At 39.8% G+C, this 27,993-nt stretch overlaps 4 protein-coding genes across 4 annotated transcripts in view; 2 read left to right on the top strand and 2 right to left on the bottom strand.

Moving 5' to 3' along the window:
- The window catches only part of LOC128876376 (HIV Tat-specific factor 1 homolog), a 51,428-nt gene extending 37,352 nt beyond the window's left edge, over positions 1-14,076 (bottom strand). The window contains exons 1-3 of the mRNA XM_054122696.1: positions 13,904-14,076; positions 12,926-13,471; positions 12,461-12,817 (exon numbers count right to left, since the gene is read on the bottom strand). Of these exons, the coding sequence (XP_053978671.1) occupies positions 12,461-12,817; positions 12,926-13,417 (849 nt within the window). The 5' untranslated portion in view covers positions 13,418-13,471; positions 13,904-14,076. The remainder of the gene's footprint in view (positions 1-12,460; positions 12,818-12,925; positions 13,472-13,903) is intronic.
- LOC128876377 (uncharacterized) lies at positions 1,119-12,393 on the top strand. The gene is made up of 5 exons (XM_054122697.1): positions 1,119-1,424; positions 8,909-9,184; positions 9,427-9,651; positions 9,847-10,057; positions 10,744-12,393. Exons 1-5 carry the CDS (start codon positions 1,388-1,390, stop codon positions 10,967-10,969), a joined length of 975 nt encoding a protein of 324 aa, XP_053978672.1. The 5' UTR covers positions 1,119-1,387; the 3' UTR covers positions 10,970-12,393.
- Positions 14,077-15,380: 1,304 nt separating the features above from the next.
- Positions 15,381-24,962, top strand: LOC128876425 (X-linked retinitis pigmentosa GTPase regulator). Its single transcript, XM_054122788.1, has 12 exons — positions 15,381-15,440; positions 19,225-19,350; positions 20,855-20,947; positions 21,242-21,304; positions 22,035-22,358; positions 22,517-22,669; positions 22,749-22,913; positions 23,010-23,131; positions 23,210-23,299; positions 23,370-24,396; positions 24,462-24,547; positions 24,620-24,962. The coding sequence occupies exons 1-12, from the start codon at positions 15,410-15,412 to the stop codon at positions 24,641-24,643; spliced, it is 2,304 nt and encodes a 767-aa protein (XP_053978763.1). The 5' UTR covers positions 15,381-15,409; the 3' UTR covers positions 24,644-24,962.
- A 151-nt stretch (positions 24,963-25,113) lies between these two features.
- On the bottom strand, positions 25,114-27,968 carry LOC128876428 (protein yellow-like). Its single transcript, XM_054122792.1, has 6 exons — positions 27,776-27,968; positions 26,802-27,065; positions 26,519-26,718; positions 26,213-26,420; positions 25,773-26,108; positions 25,114-25,538 (listed from the first exon to the last, which is right to left on the bottom strand). Exons 2-6 carry the CDS (start codon positions 27,061-27,063, stop codon positions 25,339-25,341), a joined length of 1,206 nt encoding a protein of 401 aa, XP_053978767.1. The 5' UTR covers positions 27,064-27,065; positions 27,776-27,968; the 3' UTR covers positions 25,114-25,338.
- Positions 27,969-27,993: the final 25 nt, after the last annotated feature.

Consider the following 27,993-nt stretch of genomic DNA (forward strand, 5'->3'; position numbering starts at 1 on the left):
CGACGATGGTACTTCTATACATCCCAGGCCAACCCGATTCTTCCTGCCGCGTGAATTCTTCGTACTCTCGTATTTCACCCAGGTTCCCGCGTTTCCGTATCGATTGCGGTCGGCGCGATGAAAAATCACCGACGACGACGCGAATTCCCCAGTGCAGATCGATCTCGTTTTTACCTTTCAGGTGCGATACTCGGATTTATACGAAAGCGCGATAGTCGTGATTCGCGCTCATTTTATAAAAAAAAAAAAAACAAAAAAAAATATGGTGATCCATGAGATACGCTATCCGAACTACGGTTCGAACTTGTTTGAGCTACATTCGAAAACTGCATCGATCTTCTCGTCTTAAGAGATTAATTCGAAAGTCGTCTCTTCGTGGCATCAATCTTTAATCGATAGTCGACGTGGACGAGGCTGTGGATGTGTCCATCCTCTATTCCAGTCAACTTGTATATTCAGTCTTACAAGGTACATCGGGTAGTTGACATTAAAGGTTGATCATAAGATACCGTTGCGAGACTGGTTACTTCTTTCACCGTTTTATACCATGAATCATTTACAATAGTGCCAACTCGATGTCTCGATATATATTCAGTGTTTATTATCATAGATTGGGTCCAATTTCGTTCACGATATTAGTGTCCGAATATGAAAACGAGTGACTGTATTTGCTGGACACCATTTCCTAACATATTTCGTTCCAGCAAAAACGAGGAATCGTCTCCCAAACTATCGTCGCGAGTTGGAAAAAGTTCAGGACCACCGACGAAAGCGGAGAAATCAGCCAGTGTCCGATCCCCCGCGACGAAACGATTCGATCTCCACGCGCAGGAAGGTGCGAGATGTCCGAACTTGCTCGAACTTGGGGGAAACGCGCGATCCAATTTTCTCGGGGGCAGCTCGAGGGACGAAATTCGCGAAAAATCCTTCCGATGTCGAGTGTCGCGAATACCCCCGTCGACGTTTGACAAACGAAACGAAATGAATGCGCACAGCTGGCTAGGGAGGACCCTGAAAAATGCCAAGAGATCGAGAAAGTATGCGGGCACACGCAGGGGGAAGCGCGAGTCCGGATCGAAAGCTACGCTCGTACCTTGACGACGAGCGGAATGGAAGCAGCAGCTTCAGTCGCTCGCGAACCTCCACAGCGGTAACGTCTAGCCGCGTTTCGGTCTAACTTTCGCGCACGGCGTCGATCGATCGCGATCAACGGGGGTCTCCTGTTGATCAGGCCACGGTTTCGGTTCGACACGACAGGTGAGAGGTGGTCGCCCCGATGCGAACACCGAAGTGCAAGCCGTGAACGAGGATGAGGACGATTCTGTTCGAAGCTTCGCGTCTGTGCATCGACGACTTCGGCGAGTAAATCGAGACAAAGTTGGGAACCATGCGGAGTTGCTTGATTCTGATCCTTTGCGCCACAGGTAAAGCGAAGCTTTCGGCGTGTAATTTTTTTATTCCGAGTGAAACGGAGAAGGGGAACAAGGGTGGCGGTGCAATCTGGTAGACCGCGGGGTTGATGAATTGAAAAATGAATTCTTCAGGTTTTTCTTTTTAGTGAATAATCCGGCTGGTTTTCGTGGAATTCGACTCGAAAACCTAAACTAGGCGTTGGATTCTGAAAACTAGCGAAAAATGAACTCGATCTTTTTTGGAGGAGGGGGTTATAATCTCGTCGTAACAGTGTACATACAGCGTGTAATTCGTGGAAGTCCTTTGAAATGGAATCTTTTGAAAAGGGCTTCGAGGTTAAAGGAGACGATAAAGGGGAGCTAATTATCAAATTGCATAGAGAAAAGCGCTTACGAGAAAAGTTCCAACCATCTCGAATATAGGGCAACTGAGAAGTGTGCTAAGTTGTACTTTTATTAATTCAGAGATGCCAATCGAAATCGAAATGCCAATTACAGGAACGAACGTTTAAAAGTAAAAAAAACTTCCTGTATCTAGATTAGATTTCGAACAAATAGGCGCTTTCTCATTTGGCCTATCGTTCGCCGCATGAGTGATACTCTGGATAAATTTCGTGAGTACGTAAGAATAGAAGCTTCCGTTGTTGTTGACAAGACTTGTTATGACAAGCCACTTTAAATTCGAACCGATGTAAATTTCCTCGAAGGAAGGTCAACAATTTGTATACAAATTCTCTCTGAATAATTTCTCGTGATTCTCTGTTTTATTTACTATCATTTCGCAAGAAAATAGGTTTACTTTGTATCGATAGGAATTACGCGATAAACAGAGCATTTGTGACGTAGTTAACGGCACGAAAATAAACGGTTTAGGGTTTGCCTCACGCGACATGTAAGTTATTAAACGCAAAAGGATGCATTCGCAACGTGTGCTTATCGGCGGTTACGCGCTACGTTAATTAGTACAGTAGAAATAATCGCGACTAACGACGGGTCTTGGGAGAAACCGGGCGACATGATAACGCAACTCGAGATTCCTATCTCCGAACATGAAGTATTCAAAGCATTATGAGATAATAAAGTAGAAGCGATGGTATAATCGGTATCGTGCTCGACCGTCGAGAACCCGATATCCGGAACGATTCACGCGGCAGTAATTTATTTGTGCATAGGAAAGTAAATAAATAACACGCCGGATCATCTGAATAAATTCTGTGCGTGTCATCCTAATCGTTATCGACGTAAAATATTAAATTTTACCTATGCTCGTGTACGATAAATTAATACGTACACGTTGTACATAAACTTAATGCGTTACGTGATACATGATGACCTGAATAAAAGAAAAAGTAATGGTAAATGTTGCTCGTTACGGCGACAAAAGAAAAACTAATTCAACGCTTCAGATAATTTTATTACGAAAAGAAATTTATGTAATGCTCGTAATGATTTAGTTTCTGGGAAGCGAATTATCTTCTTCGGAACAGTAGAAGAATAAACGTAAGGTCTCGTAATGAAATTTTGACCCGGCAATTTCACGTCGAGGATCTATCTATTTGTGCACGCTATATTTATAGTGCTATATTTCTTTCCTGGTACCATATTAGAGTGCCTGAATCTGACATCGTAAAACAAACGGGGAATATATTGCTTAATCGATAGCCATGCGAGTCTCTCAGAAAGGAAACCAACACCTTCGTGATGTCAGGAGCAGAGAACAATTTATATTAAATATTACTTTCGATAACGAAAGAGAGTGTTGCAGTCCAGACAATTTTTGAGATTATGCTCTGACTATTAAAAAATTGTGTTGTTGGATATTGTTACACGCTTGTCTGTTAATATATTTTTTTTTTTAATTTTATTTAAAGCTGAGAAATTGGCAGTAAATGAAGTTGATCGGTTTGCATTCCAAGAGATTCGGGTACTCGGAAATTTCGTTGCATAACCTGACATAGGCCCAATAAAAAATAAGGCCACACATACTATTGAATACCTAGAAGCCCGAACTGAACAGATCGGCCATCTATTTCTGTTAGAGGGTACACGAATCTTGCACGCAGAAGACCAGATACGATGGTATTGAAACGTATCACGAATGTGTCACAAAAATAGCGCGACACCGAGAAAATTTTCATCGTTAAAAACGTTGAGCATTAAATTATGGAATTTTCAGGATCCTCTCCTGGCAGGAGTTACATATGTTAGAGACACGTACCGAACTTACTTTGCAAAATGGAATTCCCTAATTAAGCTTTTATACCATGAACTCGAGTACTCTCAAGCTGACTGCACGCGATGCACTTGCAAAATAAATATTAAAACCGAAAACGCTCGGTACCAACCATCGATGTCTGTTTAAAAGTAAAATTATTTGATAAATATCCGTGACATTTATAAACAATAATTAAAATTTGTAATTTCGATGTACCACAAACGCCAAACGTTTAACATAATCAGCGACTAATCGATTCGATTCGAAAGCTTAATTAACCAGTATACGTATATTCTGTATATTCTAACACGAATATTCACCCTAAATTCTCGTAATTAAACTTCATGAAAAGCTAAGCGTAGATCTACGATGATTTTTTAAATTATTCGATAGCGTTGCTGAAAATATAATAATTTTACAACTCGATTAATAGATTACATAGCCGAAACGAAAAGGCACAGTACAACAATATTCCGATAAGAAAGTGCTATGTCAACCTCGTGATTCATTGAAAAGCCCGTTAATCCTATGTATCTCACTCATTAATAATTCAAGATTCTCTATGATAGCCATTCATGCCGGTTCCATAAATATTCGTCAAAGTTATCTAAAATTTATACATTAAATAAAAGATAACCATTGTAACAAGAAAATTTTCTCCGGCCCCTACACGATAGAGTCAATGACGAATGCATAGATCACGCTACTCCCTATCGTTTCAGAAACACTCTAATGACATATTGGCAAGAGACACGATGCAAACCAATCGCATACCGCGCTTAAATATTAGAATTATTATACGATCGTTAAGTTCAGCAGGCATAACCTTGTGCTATATGTGTCCTGGCGCTCTTTCGCGAATGAATGAAAGTAAAAATCGTGGGAAGATCTACACCCGCATTATTCATGAACGCGTCACGCGCATGAATGCGCGCGAATTGCGCACGCCACTTGTAGCAACAAGATCGCAAATAGAAATAATTATCGCAATAATATGCGAATGCTAATAACCGACATCGTCGAGACTGGCGTAACTCGATTATCAAAGTTCACGAATCGGGCGTTCCTGAAAACACCTAATGTCACCTAAATACCTAACCGTAATTTACATACGAGCTGGTTCGAAAATGCACTTTTCGTTTGCTCCGTAACGTAAATATTCGCTGATACGGGAATAGTTAAAACGGATCTAACACATTGACTTTGTAAAATTGTAAAGTTCTGATAAGTTACTTGCCGTTATCTTTGTACCTACACTCGACAGAAAACAACCTGAAGTTCGGCGATTACGAAATAGATAAACACTAGAATATCGAACACTTCGGAGCAGCTACGGTTTGTTTTACTATAAATTGAATTTTTTTTTTTTTTTTAGAAATAATTTCGTAAATATTACCTCGAAATATAATATTTACATAGTGGACGACTGTTTGAAATAGAGAATTCGAAGCAATATTTGCAACGGTGCCCGGTATTTCCGATATGACCTAGAATTATGTATCGCTTGATCGTTTATCTATACGAGCATTTGCACCTTGATCGTTGTCCTGCTATTTGCAACTACCGAAGCAGAAATAAAACCCGAGCTGAAACTTTGTTCAATTTTGCTTAGGAACGCCGAATTCTCCCCTTGCCTAACTAATCGTTCGTGAACGAACAAAAATAAACGCGATCTACAACGAAATAATACGACTATAACTACACTGTAACCAGCATTTCACTAATAGGATTTTTTCTTAAGAGTACAAATTTTATAGCCACATTGTGCTAGAATTCCATGGAGTACGTTGGTATGGAAAATATATGCAAAACATATGTGCATTTGTTACATACAGCAATAAATTATAGTTAACATTTAATTTTGCTTAAGTGTACATATTTGCTACATTTGCATATGCTACAAATGCGTACAATTTGCAGGCTAATTACAATAAATAACGTCCCTTATCGCGTGGAAATGTACAACAAGCATGGAAACACGTTTTGGGAGTACTCGAGACGAATAAAACGTCAAACCTTGGCGCGTAACGAAGACGAATATCAGAAATTTCCGAATAAATTGTGTGCGAACCGCGTGAAAGTTAAAGTCTGGAACGGAAAAGCTCGACATACGTGGTTCGATTATATCGGTCGCTTGTTTGCCATAACATGCTTGGAACGACGGGACCATTTGCGGATGAAATCCGCTGAAAGGTGGATTTACATCGAATATACGTAAGTAGAAATATCGATGATGCCCTGGTCCAGCGCGACTGCAAATGTACGCGAGCAAAAATGAAGCCAACGGTCGCGTACGCGCCGCGTGTCGTTTATGATTCGCGTAAAAGAAAACGCGCGAACGAGATGTGCGCCGAATATTACTCGACGCGTGTGTAAACGTTTCCGGGGCAGTATTCGATGTTCGCGCGTAATTTGTTTCGATTTAAAATACGAAATAAAAAATAGCGAAATAAAAGAAACGTCCTCGGCTTTGTCGATTATCGATCGATAAAATGTTTTTCCAAATCAGCAGATTTAAAACAAAAAACGCTACGTTTGGAGCTTTACCTTAGGTTCCCTTTTAGTTAATTAATATCGCTTCGCAGGGTATCGATAACACGAACGAAACAAGAATACTTCGATATCGTAACGCGCGTTCGCCGTATGGAATAAAAACCGGGTCGTCGAGAATTTAAAGGTGTTACCACGCATTTCGGAATCGCGTGCATAAAGGCTTCCGCGATAACAGAAATGAAACGCTAAACCGCTGCGAGTTGCGGACTTACTTTGAACGCAATGCTAGAAAGAACATGCTCGAAGCTTTCAGTGAGACGAACAAACGACTTTAAGCGAAACAGTAATGGAACGGTTGCTTTCGTGACGATTAAAAACGGCGACACAATTTTACTTTAAGTAAAAAGGCAAGGTACGCGACGAAAAAATATTTTCGCGTTTTCTTTAATTGAAAGCAACAAAGTGACTGTAAGTCGCGATAAACGCGACATGCAGAAAAGAGTTTCACTTTCGCAGAAAAAACCGCGGCACGTGACCTAAAAAATATTTTACACGATTGTAACACGTAAAGTTCACGTAACACGCCTCGGTTCGTTGATGTCAGTCGAAAGAATTTTACGTTTCGTTTCGAAAGCATATACGAGCTTCCTTACATCTGTCAAACCAAACGTTCTAGGGATAAAATGAAATGCTACACCCGACTAGAACATGGAATTGTCATCTCGTCGTGGTGGCAATTGCTGTACACACACGGTGCGCCATTACAACCGCATAAGTTCCTTAGATATCATCCACGCTCCGTGAATCGGACAACATCAAACGCATTGAACTGGGTTAGGAACACTCCACGATACGCGGAAGTATAATTCGCGTTAGCACTTGAGAGAGATGCTGTAAAAGCCCACTTGAGCGTTATTATCGACCAACCGGTTCCAGTAAGAAAACGTCCTCTGTTTTATGCTGATACCAATTAGCGATAATCATCGCATCGACAATTGCAATTTTCCTAATACAATTTAGAAGGGTACTCCTCCGTTCTAACATTTTAACAAGAAGCGAAAGAAGATATACTCGGAGAACTCGACCCTGAAGCCATGCTCTAAAAAGTCATATCTTTAAAACGATTTATGAATCAAAAATGACGACATCCATACGTCGTACGTATTTCTTTGAACAAGGAGAAAGCGTCATGCACCGCATGACTAAAGGATAAAGTCCTTTTCGGTGCAATTAATTTTCTTTTACGATATTCTTTACGAGCCACGAGCTGTTTAGTTGGCTCGCCTGTAGTTATGTTGGGTGCGCCAATGGGGTGAACTAAAGTAGCGATCATACGTTTCTGTTTAGATAGATTGTCACGCAACTATTAATAAATACCAGAGACTATTAACCTTCTTAGCGGACGGTACCGCGTGTAAGAAAAACATACATTCTCGCACGACGATTAGACATTAGCGCTAGAACCGCGAAGAAATAAACTTGTCCGTGTTATCTCTAAACATCGATTTAACATATCTCAGAAACATAATCGACCCGAAATACATTTGCTCGCACTGTTAAAGAAAACATTGCGAAAATCACCTGAACCGTCACAACATTCAGAGCCACGCGAATCTTGCAAAATAGACACCAAAACAAATTCTCCAAAGTTATCAAAGAAAATATGCAAATTTGATTTGGAACGATTTAGTCTACTATCAGGGGTCTGAACTTTATCACCTATTCTTTCGATACACGCCGTTCGTAAAACTAATTTCAACCGAATAACGCAACCATTTGCAAATCGTTCATCCGTGAAACACAGTTATATAATCTTTAAATGGAATTCAAGGACAAGAGATACAAATGAATCCATTCGGAACGAACACCGCGAAGATTTATCCAACCCGCGATCCGATATTTTATTCGAGAACCTCCGATTGTCTCCATAAAAGGAGAGCCGGGAGATGAAAGAAATTACTCCATGCAAAGGGAACGACCGTAACACTGAACCACTTCGCTCACCATATATTACAGCGTCGAGTGACGTAATGAATTTGCCGTTGCATATTGCTACCTGCAATTGTCGCACGTGCGACGCCGGTTATGCGGTTGAATTAAAACTGTATAAATTGAAATCGCGCGTACGACTAAAAATCTCGTTCTTTTTCAGTCGAATATGAAATAAACGTAACGCAATAAATTAAAATGTTTCAGAACGATAGCAGAAATCGCAATGGCTGCAAGACTTTGCGAATTCTTCGCGCAATTAAGAAACGCGTAACACCTCTGACGCTACATACAATAGTTATGATAAAGTCAATTACACTTTTATTAAAACGTCGAGTTCTATTCCACCGTTCCTCCGGCTGAAACGAAAAATAAAATAAACCCGTTGTGCGCAGTAGCGCGTGATCGCAAGAAATTAATCAAAGGAAAATTAATTGAATAGGTTTCCTTCGATATTTTTGTTTCGTTCATTTCTTACGGACACGCGTCGCTGCGCGTAACGGTCGCTTTTTTTTATATATCAGTACACCAACTATTGTACAGAGTTTCGAGTTTGTTACGCGTTCCTCGCTGGCACGGCCATTTTGTAAAGCCACATTCCACACGCGTTCGCGAACCAACGGAGAACAATTTCATTCGCGAGACCAATCAATCCCTATTTGTTTTTAATAAACATCGTTCAATGTCCCCGCAGAGGGTTGATTCGTTTCAAGTTTATAAGCTCTTTAGTTTTAGAGACTAGTACATAAAACAGATGCTTGCAAGTTTTAATAGTCGCGCGCTTCGAATGATTTTCTAGGCGTATCGGCCGCCGCGGTACAACCTTACAACGTCAGTATTAGTTCACCAGTCGCGAACCAGCCAGGAAACGGCCGACAGAAAGAACCTATAAGACGTTTTGCTTGCCCTATCGGGTTCTTCCGATTGAAAAGATATTGCTATTATCTAAGCGGAGGCACGGCACCCTGGAGAGATGCCCATTTTCATTGCAAAGATAGAAATGCAACTCTGGCAGTTCTCGACAGAAATGGGAAGGATAGGACGCTGAGAAAATACTTGATGGGCGATCAATTCAGTGAGTAGAACTTCATTCGATACAAATAAACGAATTGCACGACCGTTGCTCCGGATCGCAACTAAACCGAAATTTTCATCTTATTATTGACACTAGGTTCACTGGTTTAATATCAGATTTCTATTACTCGAGCAATACTTTAACTCCTTGAGGCACACGATTACTCGAGTTGATGATTATATTTTGTACGAGAGTATCGTTCGCGGTTTTAGTCGACGAATACATTCGAGTGTCTATTTCAGCGAAATTAGAGAGATGGATCGGTGGCATATACAACTGGCAGAAAATGGATTGGGAATGGGGCGTGACCGGCGAAAAAATGGATTTCCAAAATTTCGGCGAGCCCCAATCCGGCCAATATGCATGGCATTGCATCACGATCGACCCCAACCTAAAATATAAATGGAGTCCACGAAGCTGCGTCGAACGAAAGCATTTCGTTTGCGAAGTGCCAGCTGGCCGTGTTGGTAAGATGTTGTCGAATTTCTCTACATCGACTTTTATACGCGAGGCAGATGTTACGACTTCGAAATTCGAGTACCGTTCTGCATGCGAAATGAGGAACCCCCTGAGAAAATACTCCGGCTATCGCGCAATTCCCCGATATATCTTTGCGACCCGGCGCGAACGAACGAAAAACGTTGAAATTGTTTAAAATTTAGCCAGGAGACGCAAGAAGAAGACCACGGACCCGTTCGCGCCGCAAAACCAAAGATTAAAGCCCCGTAAAAAGGGCAAAAAGTATTCGAAGGATGCCCAAAAACCGGGAAGACGAAATAAACAACGTTCGAAACCGAGAGAACCTTGGACGGAACGGAATACGAACAACGACTGGAACCATGGCATGAATATGGGAGCACGGCCACCATCCAAGTAAGATTTCCCACACTTTTATCTTTGCGAACAATTTTTCTACTTTTTTTTTATTAGTAACAAAAAAAATGGCTTTTAATGGCTTTGTATCGCTCTCCACAGCCTTATACCATCTTCCAAAGATTACTGATAGACTGATCAACCCGTGAAAATTTCTGCGAGACTAAAATTTTGTTTTGAAATAAAAGTCTGTCAGTTTATTCCGAAACCATCGACGGAACATTTATCGTGTCGCTTTTACCTAGCTCCAAACGTGAAATTGATATACGATAAATGGCATCTGGCTGTGCTTCTTGACCTAGATATCGAATTGTAAAAGCTCTGTATGGTCGCGGAATCGATCATTTTAAATACAATTATTTGATAACGTTTCGTACGAAAATACACGAGTTGCCTGGACCAAAAATCCCGTTTATAGTGTGGATCTGTTTCCACCCCTTCAACCCATTGTGCCGACTAAAAAGGTATACCGCGTACTCGCGATGGAAGGTCTGTCTTTTTATCTTGTAGCCGTTTTTATTGCATTATACTACTTCTATATAGAAGATATTGTTGAAATTCGCGGAATTCCGTCTACGCGATAGAGACATCTTTCACTCCTGAACCCAAAACCAACACGATCAAAACGTGTGATTGAAGTTAAACGAAACGAAAGCATGTAATTAACACTGAAATATTCTGTACAGCAACAGAGTAGCGGATTCGAGGAATCGAGTGCGACATCGCCCGAACAGAACTCAACTGCAGCGTTCCCAGCCAAGGGTGGATCAGATCCTGCCACAAAGACAAGGATACGGTGCATTTTTAGGAGACGGGCCCAGCAACGGTCCCCAAAGTCTAACGGACGTTCTATCGCCGATCCCTGGCAAAATCAGTAACTTAGCGAGCGAAGAAGTTCTCCTGAAACCATGAAACGTTGCACCCGATGCAGCGGTACATGTTTAACTCTTTATTTGGTAGCTTCGAATTAACTCTCCGAAACCGACTTTTTCGCGCACGTTACGATTGCGTATAAGTTTTGTATATATTTTATATACTCTACTCGTTGTTTAAAATAACTTACAGACTCACGAATTGATTTCTTTGGTTTGTCGAATAAAGAGTTAATCATACAAGTGTTTCGACGCGCTGCTTCCAAACACAGTTCGGATACCGTTTAGATTACGTTGAAACCGAGCACAGACTGAAATAATTTATTCACTTAATATCGGCGAAATAGTCTCTCATGTTCCTCTGTCTGAATAGGCGTTAGATTCTCGACGATACTGTCTTAGTTAGCAACGTTACCTCGTATCGGTAGATTAAGAACTTTAACATTGATGTATCGTGTACGAAGTGTGTTCAGATTTCATTGGAATTTCATTTCCCTTTGTTTTATTTAATCAACGTGCATAAAACGCGACGCAACTTGTATCATATTCTTTTCGAACACAGTTTTCGCTTATCGCTTTAAGTGTACGACATTCGAAGGCATTCATAAGACGAAAGGATTCGGAAGAAACGAAATTTAATTTAAACTAATATTCGATTTCATTCGTTTGCTTTTCTTAAATGGAAAAGTATTCCGAGGAAATTAATTCTGTTCGAGCAGGCACCTTTGACTGTCTAATGCAAAAGAGTTCTTTGCAATCACGCTCGTTCCGCGTGATCAATAAATGTTTAAAGTAACAGTATAATCGTTGTAGTACGTAATATATCACGAATAGTCAAAATGCTTGAGCATCGTTAGTTCTGTCTCGATTACATTTAAATTTTCATGTTATTTTGAAAGATAATATCGTTGTGTAGGATATTTTATTATTAATAAATAATGTACTGACTGCATATCAATGTTACTTCGAAAGTAAGTACGTATTCGATATCCATAAGCATTATCTAGTATATGTTATCGATATACCGACAAGTTTGAAGATTTTTATTTTTTATGGTTTAACTTAATGGTATTTTGTAGATAAGTATAAGATAATAAAACGTTTCGGGATTTAAGTTAACGAGACTATATTTTAATTGCAACCCAAATATTTCCAAGATATCGTGCGATGTGCTTAAATATCTATCTATATATACGTAAAAAATCGTACTCGAATTTATGTAAAAATTAATCTTGTATGCGTGATATTGTCTCGAAATAGCAGAGGCTCTATCTATTATTAAATTGTGTCGTATTAGTTAACACTTATTTGGAACGCTAATAATCGCAACTAAACTTATTGTTAGTAACGATTAACGAAATATTTTGGAACGTGTTGTTTTTGTAAATACGAAAATCATTGACACCTACTTTATGTATTTAATGATAACAACCACTATATCAATAAAAGTAAATGTCAAATCAATACTACGAAGAATAATTTACCGAAGTATAACAACAGATGAGTATTATGTATATGTATAGTAACTCACCTTTATATAAATGCAGAGCGCGTCACCCTTCGGTTGTCCATTCGAATCCCTGTACAGCTTGATCCTGTTCTTTCCTTTTTCGTCACGCGCTATAAGACCACATTTATTGAACAGCTCTGTAAGCTCCTCCAGAGTGATATCCAATGGAAGACCAGATACATAAATAGCAGTATTATGCGCTTCGTCCACTTCAAACCAAGTCGGTGGCTCTTGTGCTTTCCTTTTAGCTTCCAACTTCTTTTTCTCTTTGTCAAGCTTTGCTGTCGATTGAGTTTCCTCCATAGATTTTGCTTCTGTTGAATTTGGGTCTGTGAATCCGTAACTCATCTGATATCTTGCCATAAAATCATCATCAATCTGGAGCAAAACAACAGGATTTAAAATATATCGATTGAAATCATGAAACTTGTAGAAAAATTGCAACTCCAGAAAAGAAAGAAAATATATATTAAAAACACAACTCACCTTTGGAAACCACGCATTTTTCTCCTTATCCCAAAAGTACATGCTACCATCATTGGGGTCTGTGTATGTGTGGGTATCATTCTCAAAACCAAATGTTCCTTCTTGTGGCTTAACCTCGTTTGTACTGGAATCTTGTGCCTTAACCTCTTCTGTATTCTGGTCATCCGCCTTCTTTTCTTCAGTTTCTTTGACTACCCACTCATTTTTCTCTTGATCAAACCTGTATATCACATTAATTGCAGGATCCTTGTATATATATGATTGACCTTCAAATTCATATTGTTTCATAGGATCTTCAGTTCTCCCTGATTCTTCTGTATTCTGGTCATCTGCCTTCTTTTCTTCAGTTTCTTTGACTACCCACTCATTTTTCTCTCGATCAAACCTGTATAACACATTACTTGCAGGATCCTCATATATATAAGATTGGCCTTCCAATTTATATTGTTTCACAGGATCTTCAGTTTTCTCTGATTCCTGACCATCAGCCATTTTGATTGCCAACCATGTACCACTTGAGAAATGTTCTAATACACCTTGCAGCACCTGTTGAACAAACAATTAGAAAGAATATTAGTAGAGTCAAAAATGAAAACTTAAACTTTTGCCAGTAGTAAATATTTTAGCAGTTATGAGCTTGTTAATATTATCAATGTATATAAGCAATAACCACTTGTTACTTAATAAGGATGAATGATCAAAATCTTATCTACAAATCTTAAGCTACAATGTTCCAGGTAATGATGTTTTCTATCCTATAAATGCTCCATTATGTTATACCTCATAAAACAACGTTATTGCTATATTGCAGGGATTATAATATAACGAATTAGATAGTCTATATTACTCACATTGTTCAAAGCAATAAATTATAAGTTAAATATCAGATAAAATTACTAAAAAATGTTACTTTGAAGGGTACAAACGTTTCATTTGTAGGTTAAATACGTTTCGCATTCATATTACTAATAAATGTACCGTTTAAGATGTAGTTGGTGTTCCGTAGTGTTTCGAGTACAGTCAACAATTAATGACAGCGTCAAGAATTGAATTAGTATGACAAGAAACAAGAGCTTGGTTTCCAAACTTGACAGCAACACAACTATGCATTTCACACGTTGTAAGCACGCTTGCGACGCTATTGCGCTCTATGCACCTTTCTAAAATCTCCTGTGACTCTTGCATCGATAAAATATGTTTAAGTAAATATACTTCGAAACCTACAATTACACTCTACACTCTTACAAGCTACACTCTTGCTTCTAGCATCACTATGACAAGAAGAAGCGTTACTTTATACAGTTTAATAAAAGTAAAATAATGTTCGCGTTACTAATTTAAATTTTCGCGCAATTTTCATTCAACCTGATAGCCATCTAGCGTTGGAGGGCCCGAACTAATTTTCGAAGTTTGAGCAGCGCCTCTATCGGGTAAACGCTCAAGTTTGTCCTCATAGTCATTGTTTTTACCGACTTGTTGGTAACTTATCGACATTATGGTAACTTATCGACATTATGGTAACCTATCGACATTATGGTAAGTTACCAACAAGTCGGTAAAAACAGCGACATCTAGCATTTAAAAAAGGAACTAACGATGACAAACTTGAGCGTTTACTCAATAGAGGCGCTGATCAAATTCCGAAAATTAATTCGGTCCTTTCAACGCTAGATGGCTATTTGGATGAAGATTATTTAAATATTTGTTATATTATTTATAACCCAGTAATATAATATAATACGTTCACGTGTGAATACAGAAATGTCTGAAGAATATTTCACATTTATTACTTTACACATTTTCGCCCTAGAAATGTAGTCTTTATACGTGAACAGTAACTCCTGTAACTTGCTTAAAATACTTTATTGAACATTGCACTCTGTAATTATTTTCTGTTTCACCCTTATTAATCTTGTTACGTGTTTTACATAATGTAAATTGAAAAAATGAAGGAAAAGTAACGGGAGAGAGAAGTAAATAGTACTCTTCTGAAACATACCAATATATTTAACAAAGTCTAACTTATCTTAAAAAAAGTAGATTAAAATTAAAAATTAGAAACATCTATTTTTCAACCCAAAATGATAATGTACCTCCTTAAGGGTGACAATCAAAATAAAATGTCTCTAGCGATTTCCTCAACTTCTGTCCCCCCACTAAGTATGCATTATTTACAGTTGAATATCACGGATCCCACCCGACGCAACGAGACGTTAAATATTATATGACAACCCGGAAATCGTCGCACGCGAAGAAACGCGCCAAACCGACGCGACGGCTGCATTGTTTTTAATTTTCACGCGACAACGCGCCCGCGACGAACGATCGCTCCCATTCTTATCGTAGGGACACAACGTTCGCCGTGGTTGCCATTGGAAATTGATTTCCAGTTGCCAAGCAACGTTCAGTTTAAGTTGCCACCGATGATAGCCATGCCTGACCGGCAGTCAGTCGGCTGCAAGTTTCGCGGCGCAAGGTGTAAGCATGGGCTTGTCGGACCTGGACACTATACCCGGTAAATCGTTCCGCTGAAACGCATGCATCTAGCACGAGTTCACGCACGCTTTTCGACTTTCTAGCACCTGTCTAACGGCAATTCTATTACTGCGGACAATTTTCTCAATAGCTACGTTTGCGATAAGGCGACAGCCGGCGTCGAAGCGACGCGTATACGCGATGCAGTTTGAAAAGTTTGCGTTAGTAAAGGACGCGAACGTGGAGACAAACAAGTTGTGGATGGGCAGAGTTTTTGTCGTATTCTAGAGAAGGAATCGGGGCATGGTATAGCGTTTGATTAGGGATATGGTTGTTGGAGCGGTATTTAATTTTTTCTACGTTGCTGTTGTTTGGATTGTAATTTTTATTCGACGAATCTATAATTTTCATCTAGCTGTGAATCACACCACTGACTAGATCACTTGACTACTTGCCACTCGAACACTTTGGAAATTACGCAGGTAGGAAGCTACACGATCGTGCGTATCAGCGCAATTTCGTGCGAGTGCAAAGCATTTGCCCTTTCGGTGTTAATATACGAAGATCTATCACGTGTCATGTATGGATATTCCGTGGTGATACGTCTTAAGCACACGAGACAAACGCCTATAAACAGTCAACGCACATAATGCACAATCCGACCTAAATGCATCTCAGAACTTAGGAGTATAATTAATTAGACGTCCAACGAACGATTGATTCATAACTGCTGCAACTCAGCGACGTTTACACCCTTTCTCACTCTCTATTCAGTACACGAACTTCATTATATCGTACAAAACACAAACTATCTCGTGATTACTTTTGTGACCCTCGATTTATTAACTTTCTAACCGTACGATAAATAACCGAGTGTACAAAGATATTATAATTTTATACCGCGAATAAAATTCCCTTCTGGAATTACATTCGATATTAATTTTCATTATTTTTTCGTATTACGCGTGTATTTTAATTTTAATTTCCCTTCCGATCATATCCGCAATATACAAAGGCGTTACGAATAAGTTGTTCGCACCTCGTATAATTTCTGCGTTACTCGAAACATCAAAATGAAGCAGATCGTGTACGCGTTGATATTGCATTACTGTATAAAGCAACACGAAACCGTTATGCGTAAACGTTATGCAAACGTTGGGAGAAATATCTGTAATTATATTCCTCTCTGGTACTTTTACGGAAATGTGGGCTGCGATGTGCATACGGAGGAAATTGTTGTTAGGCACGACAGGCTGGAAAAGTGCACCTATTTGAAGTAAAATAGCTGATTCAGTTACATTCTAAGGAAAAGTGGTTGGATAAAATTACAAAAGGAAATAATGTGCTTACATTTACATATATATATATATATTTTTTGTTTTTAAACAAATGCTATTGTAATGTTAATATTAAGGAACACCAGGCATAAAAGAAGAAGGAAGAAAGAGTACAAAAGTAATCTTTATATTTCTTTTAGTAATAAAAAGCACGTTCGCGAGCTTTCCCATGTCACTGTCTGTTCTTTTCGAATGTCTCCAGCAGAAGGTCGCATTTCATGCTTAAACGAGTCGAAGAGGGATCTGAAATACGGGAGATAGAATCTTAGAATAAATATCTCAAACAAAAGAAATCCGTATTAACGTTACGATAGGAGATTACTGTCTTCCATTAATAATGACCTTGTTTTGAGATAGCACGCTTCTTGCAAATATGCTAATCTACTTCCGCGATGGTGAATTAAATATTGGAATTGATTCGATGCACGGGCGTATACATTTTAATCGGCTTTCGCGACTACTAAACCATAGTTTCTCGGGTTAACGACCTGACGCAGTTCCAGCAGGTAGAAAATGAGCGCATCGATGATATCGGCACAGCGAATTCGCCATCTCGCATGTCGCTCTCAAAATAAGGACGAGTTTTACAACGCGGTAGTAACGTTCTCTATTTACGTTTTCTATTGGGTTATGTTCGTTTGTATCTTTAAACTAAAAATATTTTTGAAAGTGACATAGATACTTTTCATATTTTTATATATCGAAGAAAACAATTTATATCGAGTAAATATTGTTTCGATGGAAAACTTATTCAACATTTTCTATTTTATTTTCTGCAGTATAAATAAATAAAGTTCTGATGCTGCTTACCCTTGTAGGATGTCAAAGAGCAGAGTCCAGGTCGATATCTTGGTTGCTATCGATTTTACGAGAAATCGGTGCTGAACATAAAAGTTTCAGAATTCAATTTGCAGTGATGTTTGTTATATGCACTTTTCTCGTTAAAGAAACGCCAAGCGAGATGTTGTACGTATTATTCACTTTATGCAACTTACGCCAACTTACTTATATCGTATGTAACATCGCAAACCCCCCTAACCCCAAATGAAGTTCAACGCGTTCATCTTTCAACTCCCGTTAAAATTGACCGAAGCTCAGATGCAGAATCCCTGATACCATAACCGGCAATTAAAGTCAACGCAACCGAAGAACACATTCTACGCGAAAGACGAATGCGCGATGCATTATGCAAAGGAACGCCATTTGAACTTTTGATAAGAAGAACATAAACGTTCTTCGAAGGATTTACACCAGCAGCCGCATCATTAACCTTCGGATGAAATTATCGTGAGTGGTTTAACGACTTAGCCCACCCAGAATGGTGGCGCGATAATTTCGACGGTCAAGCAGATTACCAACCCCTTGTTCTTTCGCGACAAACACAGTCATCCGACCCTCTTCATTTCTAACAGTCACGATCACCGAGGTCGACCTTAAACATTCATTCGCTTCGGGAATGTATAGCCGTGATTGCAACCTTTAACTGATACATGTGATAGCCAACGAAACATAACACTTTTTCTTCGACAACTGTTACTTTTATTACACTTGTCCCACCCTGCACAAACATAGACACCATCTAGACAATGGGATTCGTTTAAATAAAGAACGGATCGAAAACACTATATCCTTACCCTTTCTTTTATTCGGAGGCGGCAAAGGTGAAAAACTTCTTGGAAGTTAAATATAGATCGATTCAAGAATAAAAAGAAAAAAGGGTATCTAGCTTCAAGTAATAGAAGGTACCTCTAGCTTGAAGTTTCATTAGGAATAATTCAACGTCTATCGAATGCTGTTCTTATAAATTTAAGAACGAATTGGATTTCGACCGCTCTAAGAAAAGTGTCCAGACTCGATTAAAAAGGAAAGAACAATAATGCTAGGTTGTCGTGCACGTTTGCCTCTCTAGATACGGCTAAAGGTACCTTAATCTTGGATCTGATTAAAAGACTCACGCGCGGACGTTCGATATTTGCATTTTAAATAAGCACTCGACCAAGTTTTTGTTCTTCTCGCGAGGAATTTTTCGGTCGAGCTTACGATTCAAACGTTTGGAAAATTCGTCTCGGTTTCACCGAGGCGCACGATTTTTACGCCCGACGGGCATTTCGTGCCAGACGCGAAAGAAAAGAACGATTCCGCGACTGATATCGCCTTATCACGTTAACCTCCTTGAATAAATCATTGGAGATTTAGCGCGTCCGAGCTTCCATTAACGAGTATTGCCAATTGTCAGATGGCTGTTGCACGCGACATCAAATTTGGGAAAGATAAAGTAATAGTGTGTACCTATTGTAAGAGGTAATTGCAAGTAAGGAACCTTGTTATTATTACAGGAAAAATGAAATGGCTAAAGCACGATCTCTGCTCAAAGATGTGACCCAGAAATAAGAGGGCAGTAGAGGAGCACTAAAATAGAATTATTACGTATCATAATTTAATATTATCAGTTGATCAATCGTGCCAACATTTTTAATTAATTTGCAGAAACGGGCGCGGTATTTACGATTGGACGCAGCCGTTTTGCGGACAACGTCGCATCGCACTTTTTCATTCGAAAAGATCCTGTGGTGTCCATCACGTGTGGCGACGAACATTCTGCTGTCATTTGCCGTGAGTTAATTAAATATCGAAACATTAATTTGTCTTTATTTTAAAGTTACTTGAAATCGAACTATCGAGTCTTTAAGAAATGTAGGGGTTGTGTCACAGATCAAACACCTAAGTATTATAATCCAATCGATGCTATAAAGTCGACTATTCTGATCACCTTCTGTCATACCCACATTAGAGCGTTAGTTTCTCTACTTCAATGCTATGTATAGCTACCAGCTTTCCCACGTTCTTAAACTGGACGAACTGACTCAATTTCTTTTACTATGAAACGAAATTACATGTACCTGCGACAACTTTCCTAGAATATGTCGTGTGCATAGCGGATGTCGCACGCGTTAACTTATCGATTTCGAGAACTTATCTTGATTTTAAAGGAAATCGATAGATAAACACGTGAATGAAACCGTTTTAGTGATATGAAAGTTGCACATGACCATGTTCGTACCTTTGTTAAACGTTTGGAATATTACCACGTGAACTTGCCGCGGTTGTTTGTTCGTTAAGAAATAATATTAGTTAGAGCTATCGTTAAAAATAGCACGTTTGCTCCGAGGAAACAGCTTACTGAAAATATTTTTCCTCATTTTTTCGGCTTATTTTTATCCCGGTAAAGTGTTTACAGACTCATTTTAACCTCTTGCATGCCAGCCGGCTTCGAACACATACTTTACTTGCGTCACGATAGTATCATGATTTATGGACACTAAGGATAACACACCAAGGATAAGACATAATTACGAGTATGGAAACATTGATAAAGAAAATAACAATTTTTTTTAATACTTTATATAATACAACTCCAAAGTATCGTCTTTCTGTATAACAAGTAAATTATAAAGTATACCTGTGAACAATTCTAAAGCCACCCTTTCTCTAAACTCGAGTCTAAATAAATTCTAACATCGGTTCCAAGTGAATCACCAGTGACAAGTCGTCGGCTGCGAGTCTCCATAAGTATTTCACGAGGTGAAACGTCGATTCATCAGTTTCTGCGCAAAACGGCGAGGATCGAAACCCACATGATTTGCAGCTTCTGTAGCATGCTTGGCGAATAAGTTACAGTCGAGCCGTGCTTATACAGGGATAGCCACTGTCCAGCGAATCGATATGGCCACGCAATGCTCGTGCACGTAACATACCTATACGACTAGAACCGACATACTGTTATTATCAACAGTTTCGTTTAATCGCGGGATTATCTGGACACGTGAACTTTCTCCGTGGACGAAATACTGTAATTTATCGCCACACGTTACCCAAGTTTTTAGCGGCTCTGTAACACGGGAGAAAAAACAAACGGCCATGCTCGGCTTATCCAGGAATCTCTTCTTAATCGTGCCAGCCTCGAGGCATATTGAGCTGCGGCGACGAGAGCTATCAACATTATTTCATTCAAAAATTCATTAAAAAATTGAATATTCACGATGCTTTCCTGAAACCAGAACAAACTGATTTAGGATCGATAGAAGTGCGCTAATAGCTTGTACTTATCTGCTTTCAGAGACTGGCAGGCTATTCGTCTTCGGAAGCAACGATTGGGGTCAACTGGGTCTTGGTCATAAGAATCACATTAGCAAACCATCTTGCGTGAAAAGTTCGTACTTCTTTCGTCACGCATATTTAACCCTCGAGAGGTTGACATTGGTGTCCCGTAGGAAGAACGAATGATTAGTAGTCTTTGGAGGAATAAGGAGTTCTGTTACTCGCACATATATCGAGGCTCTTGAATATCTTTGTTTAACCCTTTGCAGTCCACAGTTTCTGGTTTCGGTACAGTTCTCACTCGACGTAGGACAGCGAAGGGTTAAAATTCCGTATTTGAAACTATGCGTGTCATTAAAGTAACATCAATCGGATCGTTTGAATTTGCAATTCTCATCATTTCCAGGTCTGAAGCCGCAAAAGGTCACACACGTCGCGTGTGGTCGAGCACACACTCTGATTTGTACAGGTAAGACGCGCTTTGTTTGTGTCCGTATCACAGGAACCGAACGTTTCGAACGTACGACAACTTTGTGTAATTACATGCATGACGTTGCATGTTGCAAACACATCTATCACGTCAGTCATTCAACTTTCGATATAAAAATACCCTCGCAGCGAATCTTTTCTCCGCGTACACAAAGCAGCCATTATGCTCGAGAAATTATCCAACACCTTCTTCCTCTCGCTGTGGGTAATTGTCTTGTGCTCTTTCATCATTTTATTAAAATTAAGTCTTTGCGGTTCGAATTTTCTGATTTCGGTACATTTTGAACATCTTCATAATAGATCTTTGCTTTATCTATTCAAATTTCAATCTACGTATTTGCCTGCATTTATAGAGGTGCACCTTGACTGGCTACGATAATGTACACATAAACCTTTCGATAAGATTCCACGTCAGATACGGCTGTTCTTTAAGATGGAAAATCATCAGTTGCGTTTTAAGCAACGAAGCATGCACCGACCACATTTTTCACCGCACAGATTTCTATCCATCACTCGTAACGCTCTATACTACACTTTTTTTCGTGACCTCCTCATTTTCAGATATTAATTGCTTTAACGACCCCCTAATTTCAGAGCTCTTTTCAAAGGTTTATCTCGCCGTAGATCAACAGTAATTACAATAAAATGTAGTTCCCTCTGTTTTCATCGAAATTCACGAAAGTTAGGTGTAACTAATAACGGCGTTTCAGGCGCACAGAAGATTTACACCTGCGGCAGCGACCAAGAAGGACAGCTCGGTCGAGGAACTTCCGCGATAGGCGATTACGCCAGCTCTCCCGTGTTGGTGTACGATTCGGGATTAGCTGGAGCAAAAATAGTTCAAGTGGCAGCTGGTTCTTATCATTCGCTTGCCCTAACCGACGACGGCGGAGTCTTCGCGTGGGGTAGCAACCTCGAGGGCCAATTGGGACTTCCCGATGTGTCAGGTTTGGTGAACAAACCGACGAAAGTACACATTCCCGAACCTGTCAAGCAAATCAGCGCTGGTTATTACCATTCTGCTTTTCTGACAGGTGATTCACTAATTAATGATACTGTTATCGATATTTTTATACCCTTTCTGATACTAACGAGCCTCACATCTAGCAACAAGGTCGACTTTAATCTCTTCTTCTGAAAGAAAAATGTGTCACCGTGTAACAACTTCCGAACCCTGAATTGTATTTTTCAGAAAGCGGCCTGGTTTACGTCTGCGGCGAGTCGGAAAGTGGAAAATTGGGAATCGATGCGAAATTTTCTACCCAGGTCGCGCCGAAACAGATGCAATTACCTTGTCCCGCTGCGTACGTGGCATGCGGTGGCCATCATACTATCGTTTTAGCTGGTATTCGATGTTTAATCTTGCTAAAATTAGCGCTACTTATTTGTTGGATAATTGACGATATTGTTATCGTGATTTTCAGGGAATGGAAACGTGTACTGCACTGGAAATAACTCGAACGGTCAGCTTGGACTTGGTGCGACTGTCACGGAGCTTTATACACCAAAACTTCTTCCACGTGGCGCGCTGCAGGATGAAACGATTACTCGAGTCGCCTGCGGAGAGAGCCACACCGCCATTGTCACTGGTAATCGAATCAGTATTGCGAAAAGAAATGTTTCGTAAAGTGTTTCAAAAAGGTTATGTTATGTTTCTTGTTTGTAACATCACGTTTCCGTAACAGAATCTGGGAAACTTTTCACGTGTGGCGATGGAAGACACGGAAAATTGGGCTTGGAGGAAAACGAGAACAACGTTCACGAATTAACTTTCGCTCCGAGATACAAGGAACTCATTGTCTCGAACGTAATTACACAATTCACCATGAATCTTCCGTAAACTGTATGGAATATATTTTTTAAATGTGTTATTTTTAAATTCAAGGTCGCTTGTGGAGGCTGCCATACAATTTTGGTCGCTCAGAGACGCGAAACGAATAATTCGACGCAGCGAGATATGGACGCTGCTCTAACGGTAATTAAAAATTAATTACGCTTTAGAAATTATCACTTTTGTGCCGTCTTATTATTTTATTGTATTACAGGAGCATATCCACAAGAGAAATTCCCTGCCACCCTTAAAAATTCCTGTGAGTAGGCTGCAAAGTAAAGTCCACGACGAGAAGATGAACGAGCCAATCAAGGAGCAATTGAACGGTGAAAAGATCGCTGAAGAAACGTCGATCGCTTCGGCGACGATAGAAACAACCTTGGAAAGAGTCCAAGAGGATGCAAAAGAAAATCGAGAACACGTGATGAACGGTGATATCGATTTGATTAACAATGCCGAGAAAGTCGATGGTCCCAAAATGACTCCAGAAGCCACGCGAAAGAAAATGGCGGAAGTTTCGTCGAAGGAAATGCCGGAAGAGTCTCGAGAGTCCGAAGCGCAGAAACAGGAAACAGAAAATGACAACGAAACGCCGAAAATGGAAGTGGATGCAGAGAACAACGTCGAAAAGATAAAAAAGTCCGAAAGTATGAATAGCGAAGAAGGCACGAACGAAAACAACAACGAAACAAAGGAGGAAGTAGCGAAAAATAATGAGGAAAGTACTCGACGAATGGAACAAGAGAAGAATACAGCAGAGACTAAAGAAAACAAGGACGAGAACAAAGATACATCGAAATCGATGGAGAAAGAAATGGAATCGACCGAAAATGTCAAGAAAGAGGCGAGTCCAGAGAAACAGGCGTCTAATTCCGGCTCCACGCCCCCGCCAAAGCCACCGAGATTAAAGCCCGGAAGTGGGAACAATTCGTCTACGGAGAGATCGTCATCGATGGAACAGGAAGACGAAAATGTCGATGCAAATGCGACGAAACAAGAAATCGAAGCTAAAACCGTAGAAACGACCGATGGCATCGAGTCAACGCAGAAACGCGAATCAAGTTCAAGAAAGTCCTCTACGAAAACCGGAAGTTCTAGGTCGACCAGCTCGAGAGTGAACACCGAGGAGACGATAGAAATCGACAAGCAGAATGACAAGGAGATGATCATAGAAGAGGAAAAAATGAATGACAATACGCAGGACGACGCTGACGTTGTGCAGTCACCGGCGCCGAGAACTGGTGAGAAAATGAAAACTAAACAAACAGCTGTAGAACATAATGATAATTTATAATTCAATCGCCAGGAAAAATGTCGAAGATGTTCAAGACGAAACGGCAACAAGTGGAGAACGGCACGAAGACGACTGGTACCGTGAATCATAAATCCAAGGTAAGATAATTCCTGCTTTCACGAAGCCTCTTCAGGCTCAACTTGTTAAATTTCGCTTTACGTTGATTTCAGTCGAAAACGTGCAACATCCTGTGATCGATAAATACCCGAAGATATATACTTGGTTACATTTTTTTACAATTTGTTCGCGAGAATTGTGTAATCGGGACCAAACCATCCAAAAGCGATTTTATTTACAAACGTGAATAATCTTTCTTTCCATTACGACATTCATACCTTATCATATCAAGATTGCATTGTAATTAACGAGTTCTGTTTTCCACGAAATATATTCAGTCGACGAGAGACAGGCCATCCTTGCGCGATAAACAATTCTCTACACGTAAAGCGTTAATTCAAATGTACTTGTAAATACGAAATAAATTGTACGACAAGGTAAAGGGGTGCCACGTAAATGACTGAGCTTGGCGTGGAAATAAAAGAAATTTTAGCTTTATTGTAACACGGTTAAAATCAACGTTAGTTACGGTGAATATATTATACTCGGTTTGCGTGCAACGGTTCTTTTGTATAATCGCCATGTATAAATAAAAGTAGTCATAGAGGAACCTGATAATACTGTTATTTTTAAATGATCCACCGATTGTAAAACCTATACAGTTAACAAATTTGTCAAAAGCAACGCTAACATAAGGTAAACGAAACCTAGAAGAAGGAAGATGGAAGTATTTTTTGTAGCACAAAGTATATTTTAAGTCAGGACGGAATTGATACAGACTTTAGAGAGTGAGTATCGTTAAAAGTAAAATAATAATTGAAACGGTAGGTTGTTAAGAATTTTGCTTTTTGCAGAGAGGCGTCAATTTATCGAGACTGGCCGCTGTAAGGAAGAAATTACGTTTCTCCGCGTCGAAACGGGAGAACAAAAATGTCGGCAAATTATCAGACAACACGTACAACATATTGTTGGATGCGTCGATGGACAAGTCGTTGGGGAAGACCATAGTCGTGTTATCCTGCGCGACGAGTACTGGAAAAAAAAATTAACAAACGTAAACGTTTTGACATTTTGTTTGCAGGATTTCTTAGAATCGCGTTACACAATACGTAATCAATCAATATGATATGAAATAATCGGAGGAGTTCTCCAAACAGACGTCATAAATATTTCTAGATGGAAGATCCGATAAGTGGGATGATAAACGCAATTGCAACGAGAGGTAAGACTCTCCATAATTAATTTTGAAAAAAATTCTATGCTCACCAAAAGTGTCCGGAGTCAATTTTACGCTAGTGTCCCAACAAGCAATTCCATTTCTGTGAACCTGAGTGAAATAATTGATACCGCACTTCTGGTCCATCAGAGACGAAGGCCCTTGCGTGTTTGGACCTTTATTCCCCTCGATATGGAACGCTTGATAAACTCCAGATTTGGCTAACGTGTTATCCTGCAAGACCTCCGTGGACACGGAAAACTCCATGATACCGGACATGGCGTGGAAATACAAGGTCTTGTATCCGTCTTTTTGCGGCGGTGACAAGGACATTCCGAACACTCCGTCGGTCCATTGGAAATTGAAACCGCTGATGTTGAAATTACCTAGAAATTCATTATTCGGGTAGTGCTCGCAGAAAAGCTTGCTCAAGCGTTATATTAACCTTTTGAGTTATATTAACGTAGATATTTCGATTGAAAATTCTCACCATTGACAGGATCGAAGTGGAAGAAGTTATGCGAAATTCGCCAAGAATCGTTCTTAGCCCAACTGTAAACCACCATTCCGTATCCACCCAAATCGGAAGTGTAAAGGTACGCGTCATCGCAATTATTTTCGTCAACATCGACGACCAGGTCAGCGAAGAAGGAGTTCGGCGTTTGATCCGAGTCTTTCAAAGTGTAAGTTCGAAGTACCTAGTATTATTGGGAAGATACATATATTTCAATTATTAATTTCAAATCCAAATGTCCAAGGCAAATATATCATAGACGCAAATGTTTGTTTACGTTACCTTGTCTGTCTTTAAATCGAACACAAAGATCCTTACGGGTTGCACTACAGTGGTGTTCCCTAAAATATCGTCGATACCTGTATCGACTCCCCAAAGTCGACCGCAAGCGTCCGCCCGAACGCGGAAAATGCTTACGATAGCATCAGGATTTTGTATGTCGTTTAATTCCCAATTAGGGTACGGATTCAATTTCGGAGATTCTGCGTGGGAGAGGATCATTAGTAAACGTAGTATAATATGCTAGAGCAGGACAGTTCACGATAAGAATTCGAAAGTGGCATACTCGATTTATCGTCCTTCGAAAAATAATTCAAATTCGACACCACGCCGTTCTTCCATCGCGGTACGGTGATAAATATTTTGTCTTCCCACAAGTGCAAGCCGAGGGGCATATTATTCTCCGGGACGTAATCACCGCTGGATATTAATGTCTCCCGAAGGCTGTCGTTTGGAAAATTAAAATCAACGAAGTCCCACGTGTAAAGGGTTTCGAACTGCTGGCCACTCGCAACTGCGAGAAACGCGATCAAGAAAAGGCGCTGCATGGCTGCAAAAAGAAAATGCACGAATGTTAAAGAAATATTTTGTAATTCGAATGTTCCGTGCTTTCCCTTTCGTAGATTATTGTAACGATTTTCAGATAGTTTCGGATCGAGTATTCTAATAATTGCTATTGTAGTACTATTACACAACGATCGACTCTGATGGCTTTATAAATAACTGACGCTCGAGTAAAACGTATATTTGGCTAGCTTCGTCTAAACGAATTTTAAAAAAAATGTCTTACCAATGACAGGAGTACGACTCCAGAATTTTAACCGTGGGTAGCACAATCGTTTTTGTTCTAAAATACTGGAGACGTGGTCACCAGTAAAATAAAATGTTTTATAGAAGTCTTTATAACAAACTTAGTAAGTGGGACTCCATTTAAACTACCATCGGTACTTTCAAAGTGTTGAGAAAGATTTTTGGCTCGATGCCCCGAGGGCATAACTGTATCCGTTTCTTAAATTCGATGGTAAGAGTCCGAAGTACCCATCAAACTCTCGAGAAACTAGCCAACTTGTTGCCAACTTGTTGCCAACTTGTTGCCATAAACAATTTTAATCGACTGTTTAAACCACTTCCTACTCAATATTTTTAGCCCCCCATTAATTAGATCAATGTAATGATTAATTCACTTTCGGTACTGGCACCCACAGCACTGTGCTGTAATTTTACTTTTGAATGGTGCATAATTTAATTAAGTTCACTCACCTCTTTTTTAACTTCTTTCGGCGTGTTCTCCGCGAAGCAACACTGCGATAATTGAGAAGAAATCGAGAACTGAGGCTTACTTAATATTAACGTGACCTGGACGCACAGTACTCGCTACTCCTCGTTCCCGAAGAACGAATTGGCCTTCTGCTGGAACTGTCCACGACAGAATGCCGCTATAGTTCGCGATGGTATAGTACTTTATATACGGTGGACTC

This window comes from Hylaeus volcanicus, chromosome 5 (assembly GCF_026283585.1).
Source record: "Hylaeus volcanicus isolate JK05 chromosome 5, UHH_iyHylVolc1.0_haploid, whole genome shotgun sequence".
NCBI classification, from domain to species: domain Eukaryota; kingdom Metazoa; phylum Arthropoda; class Insecta; order Hymenoptera; family Colletidae; genus Hylaeus; species Hylaeus volcanicus.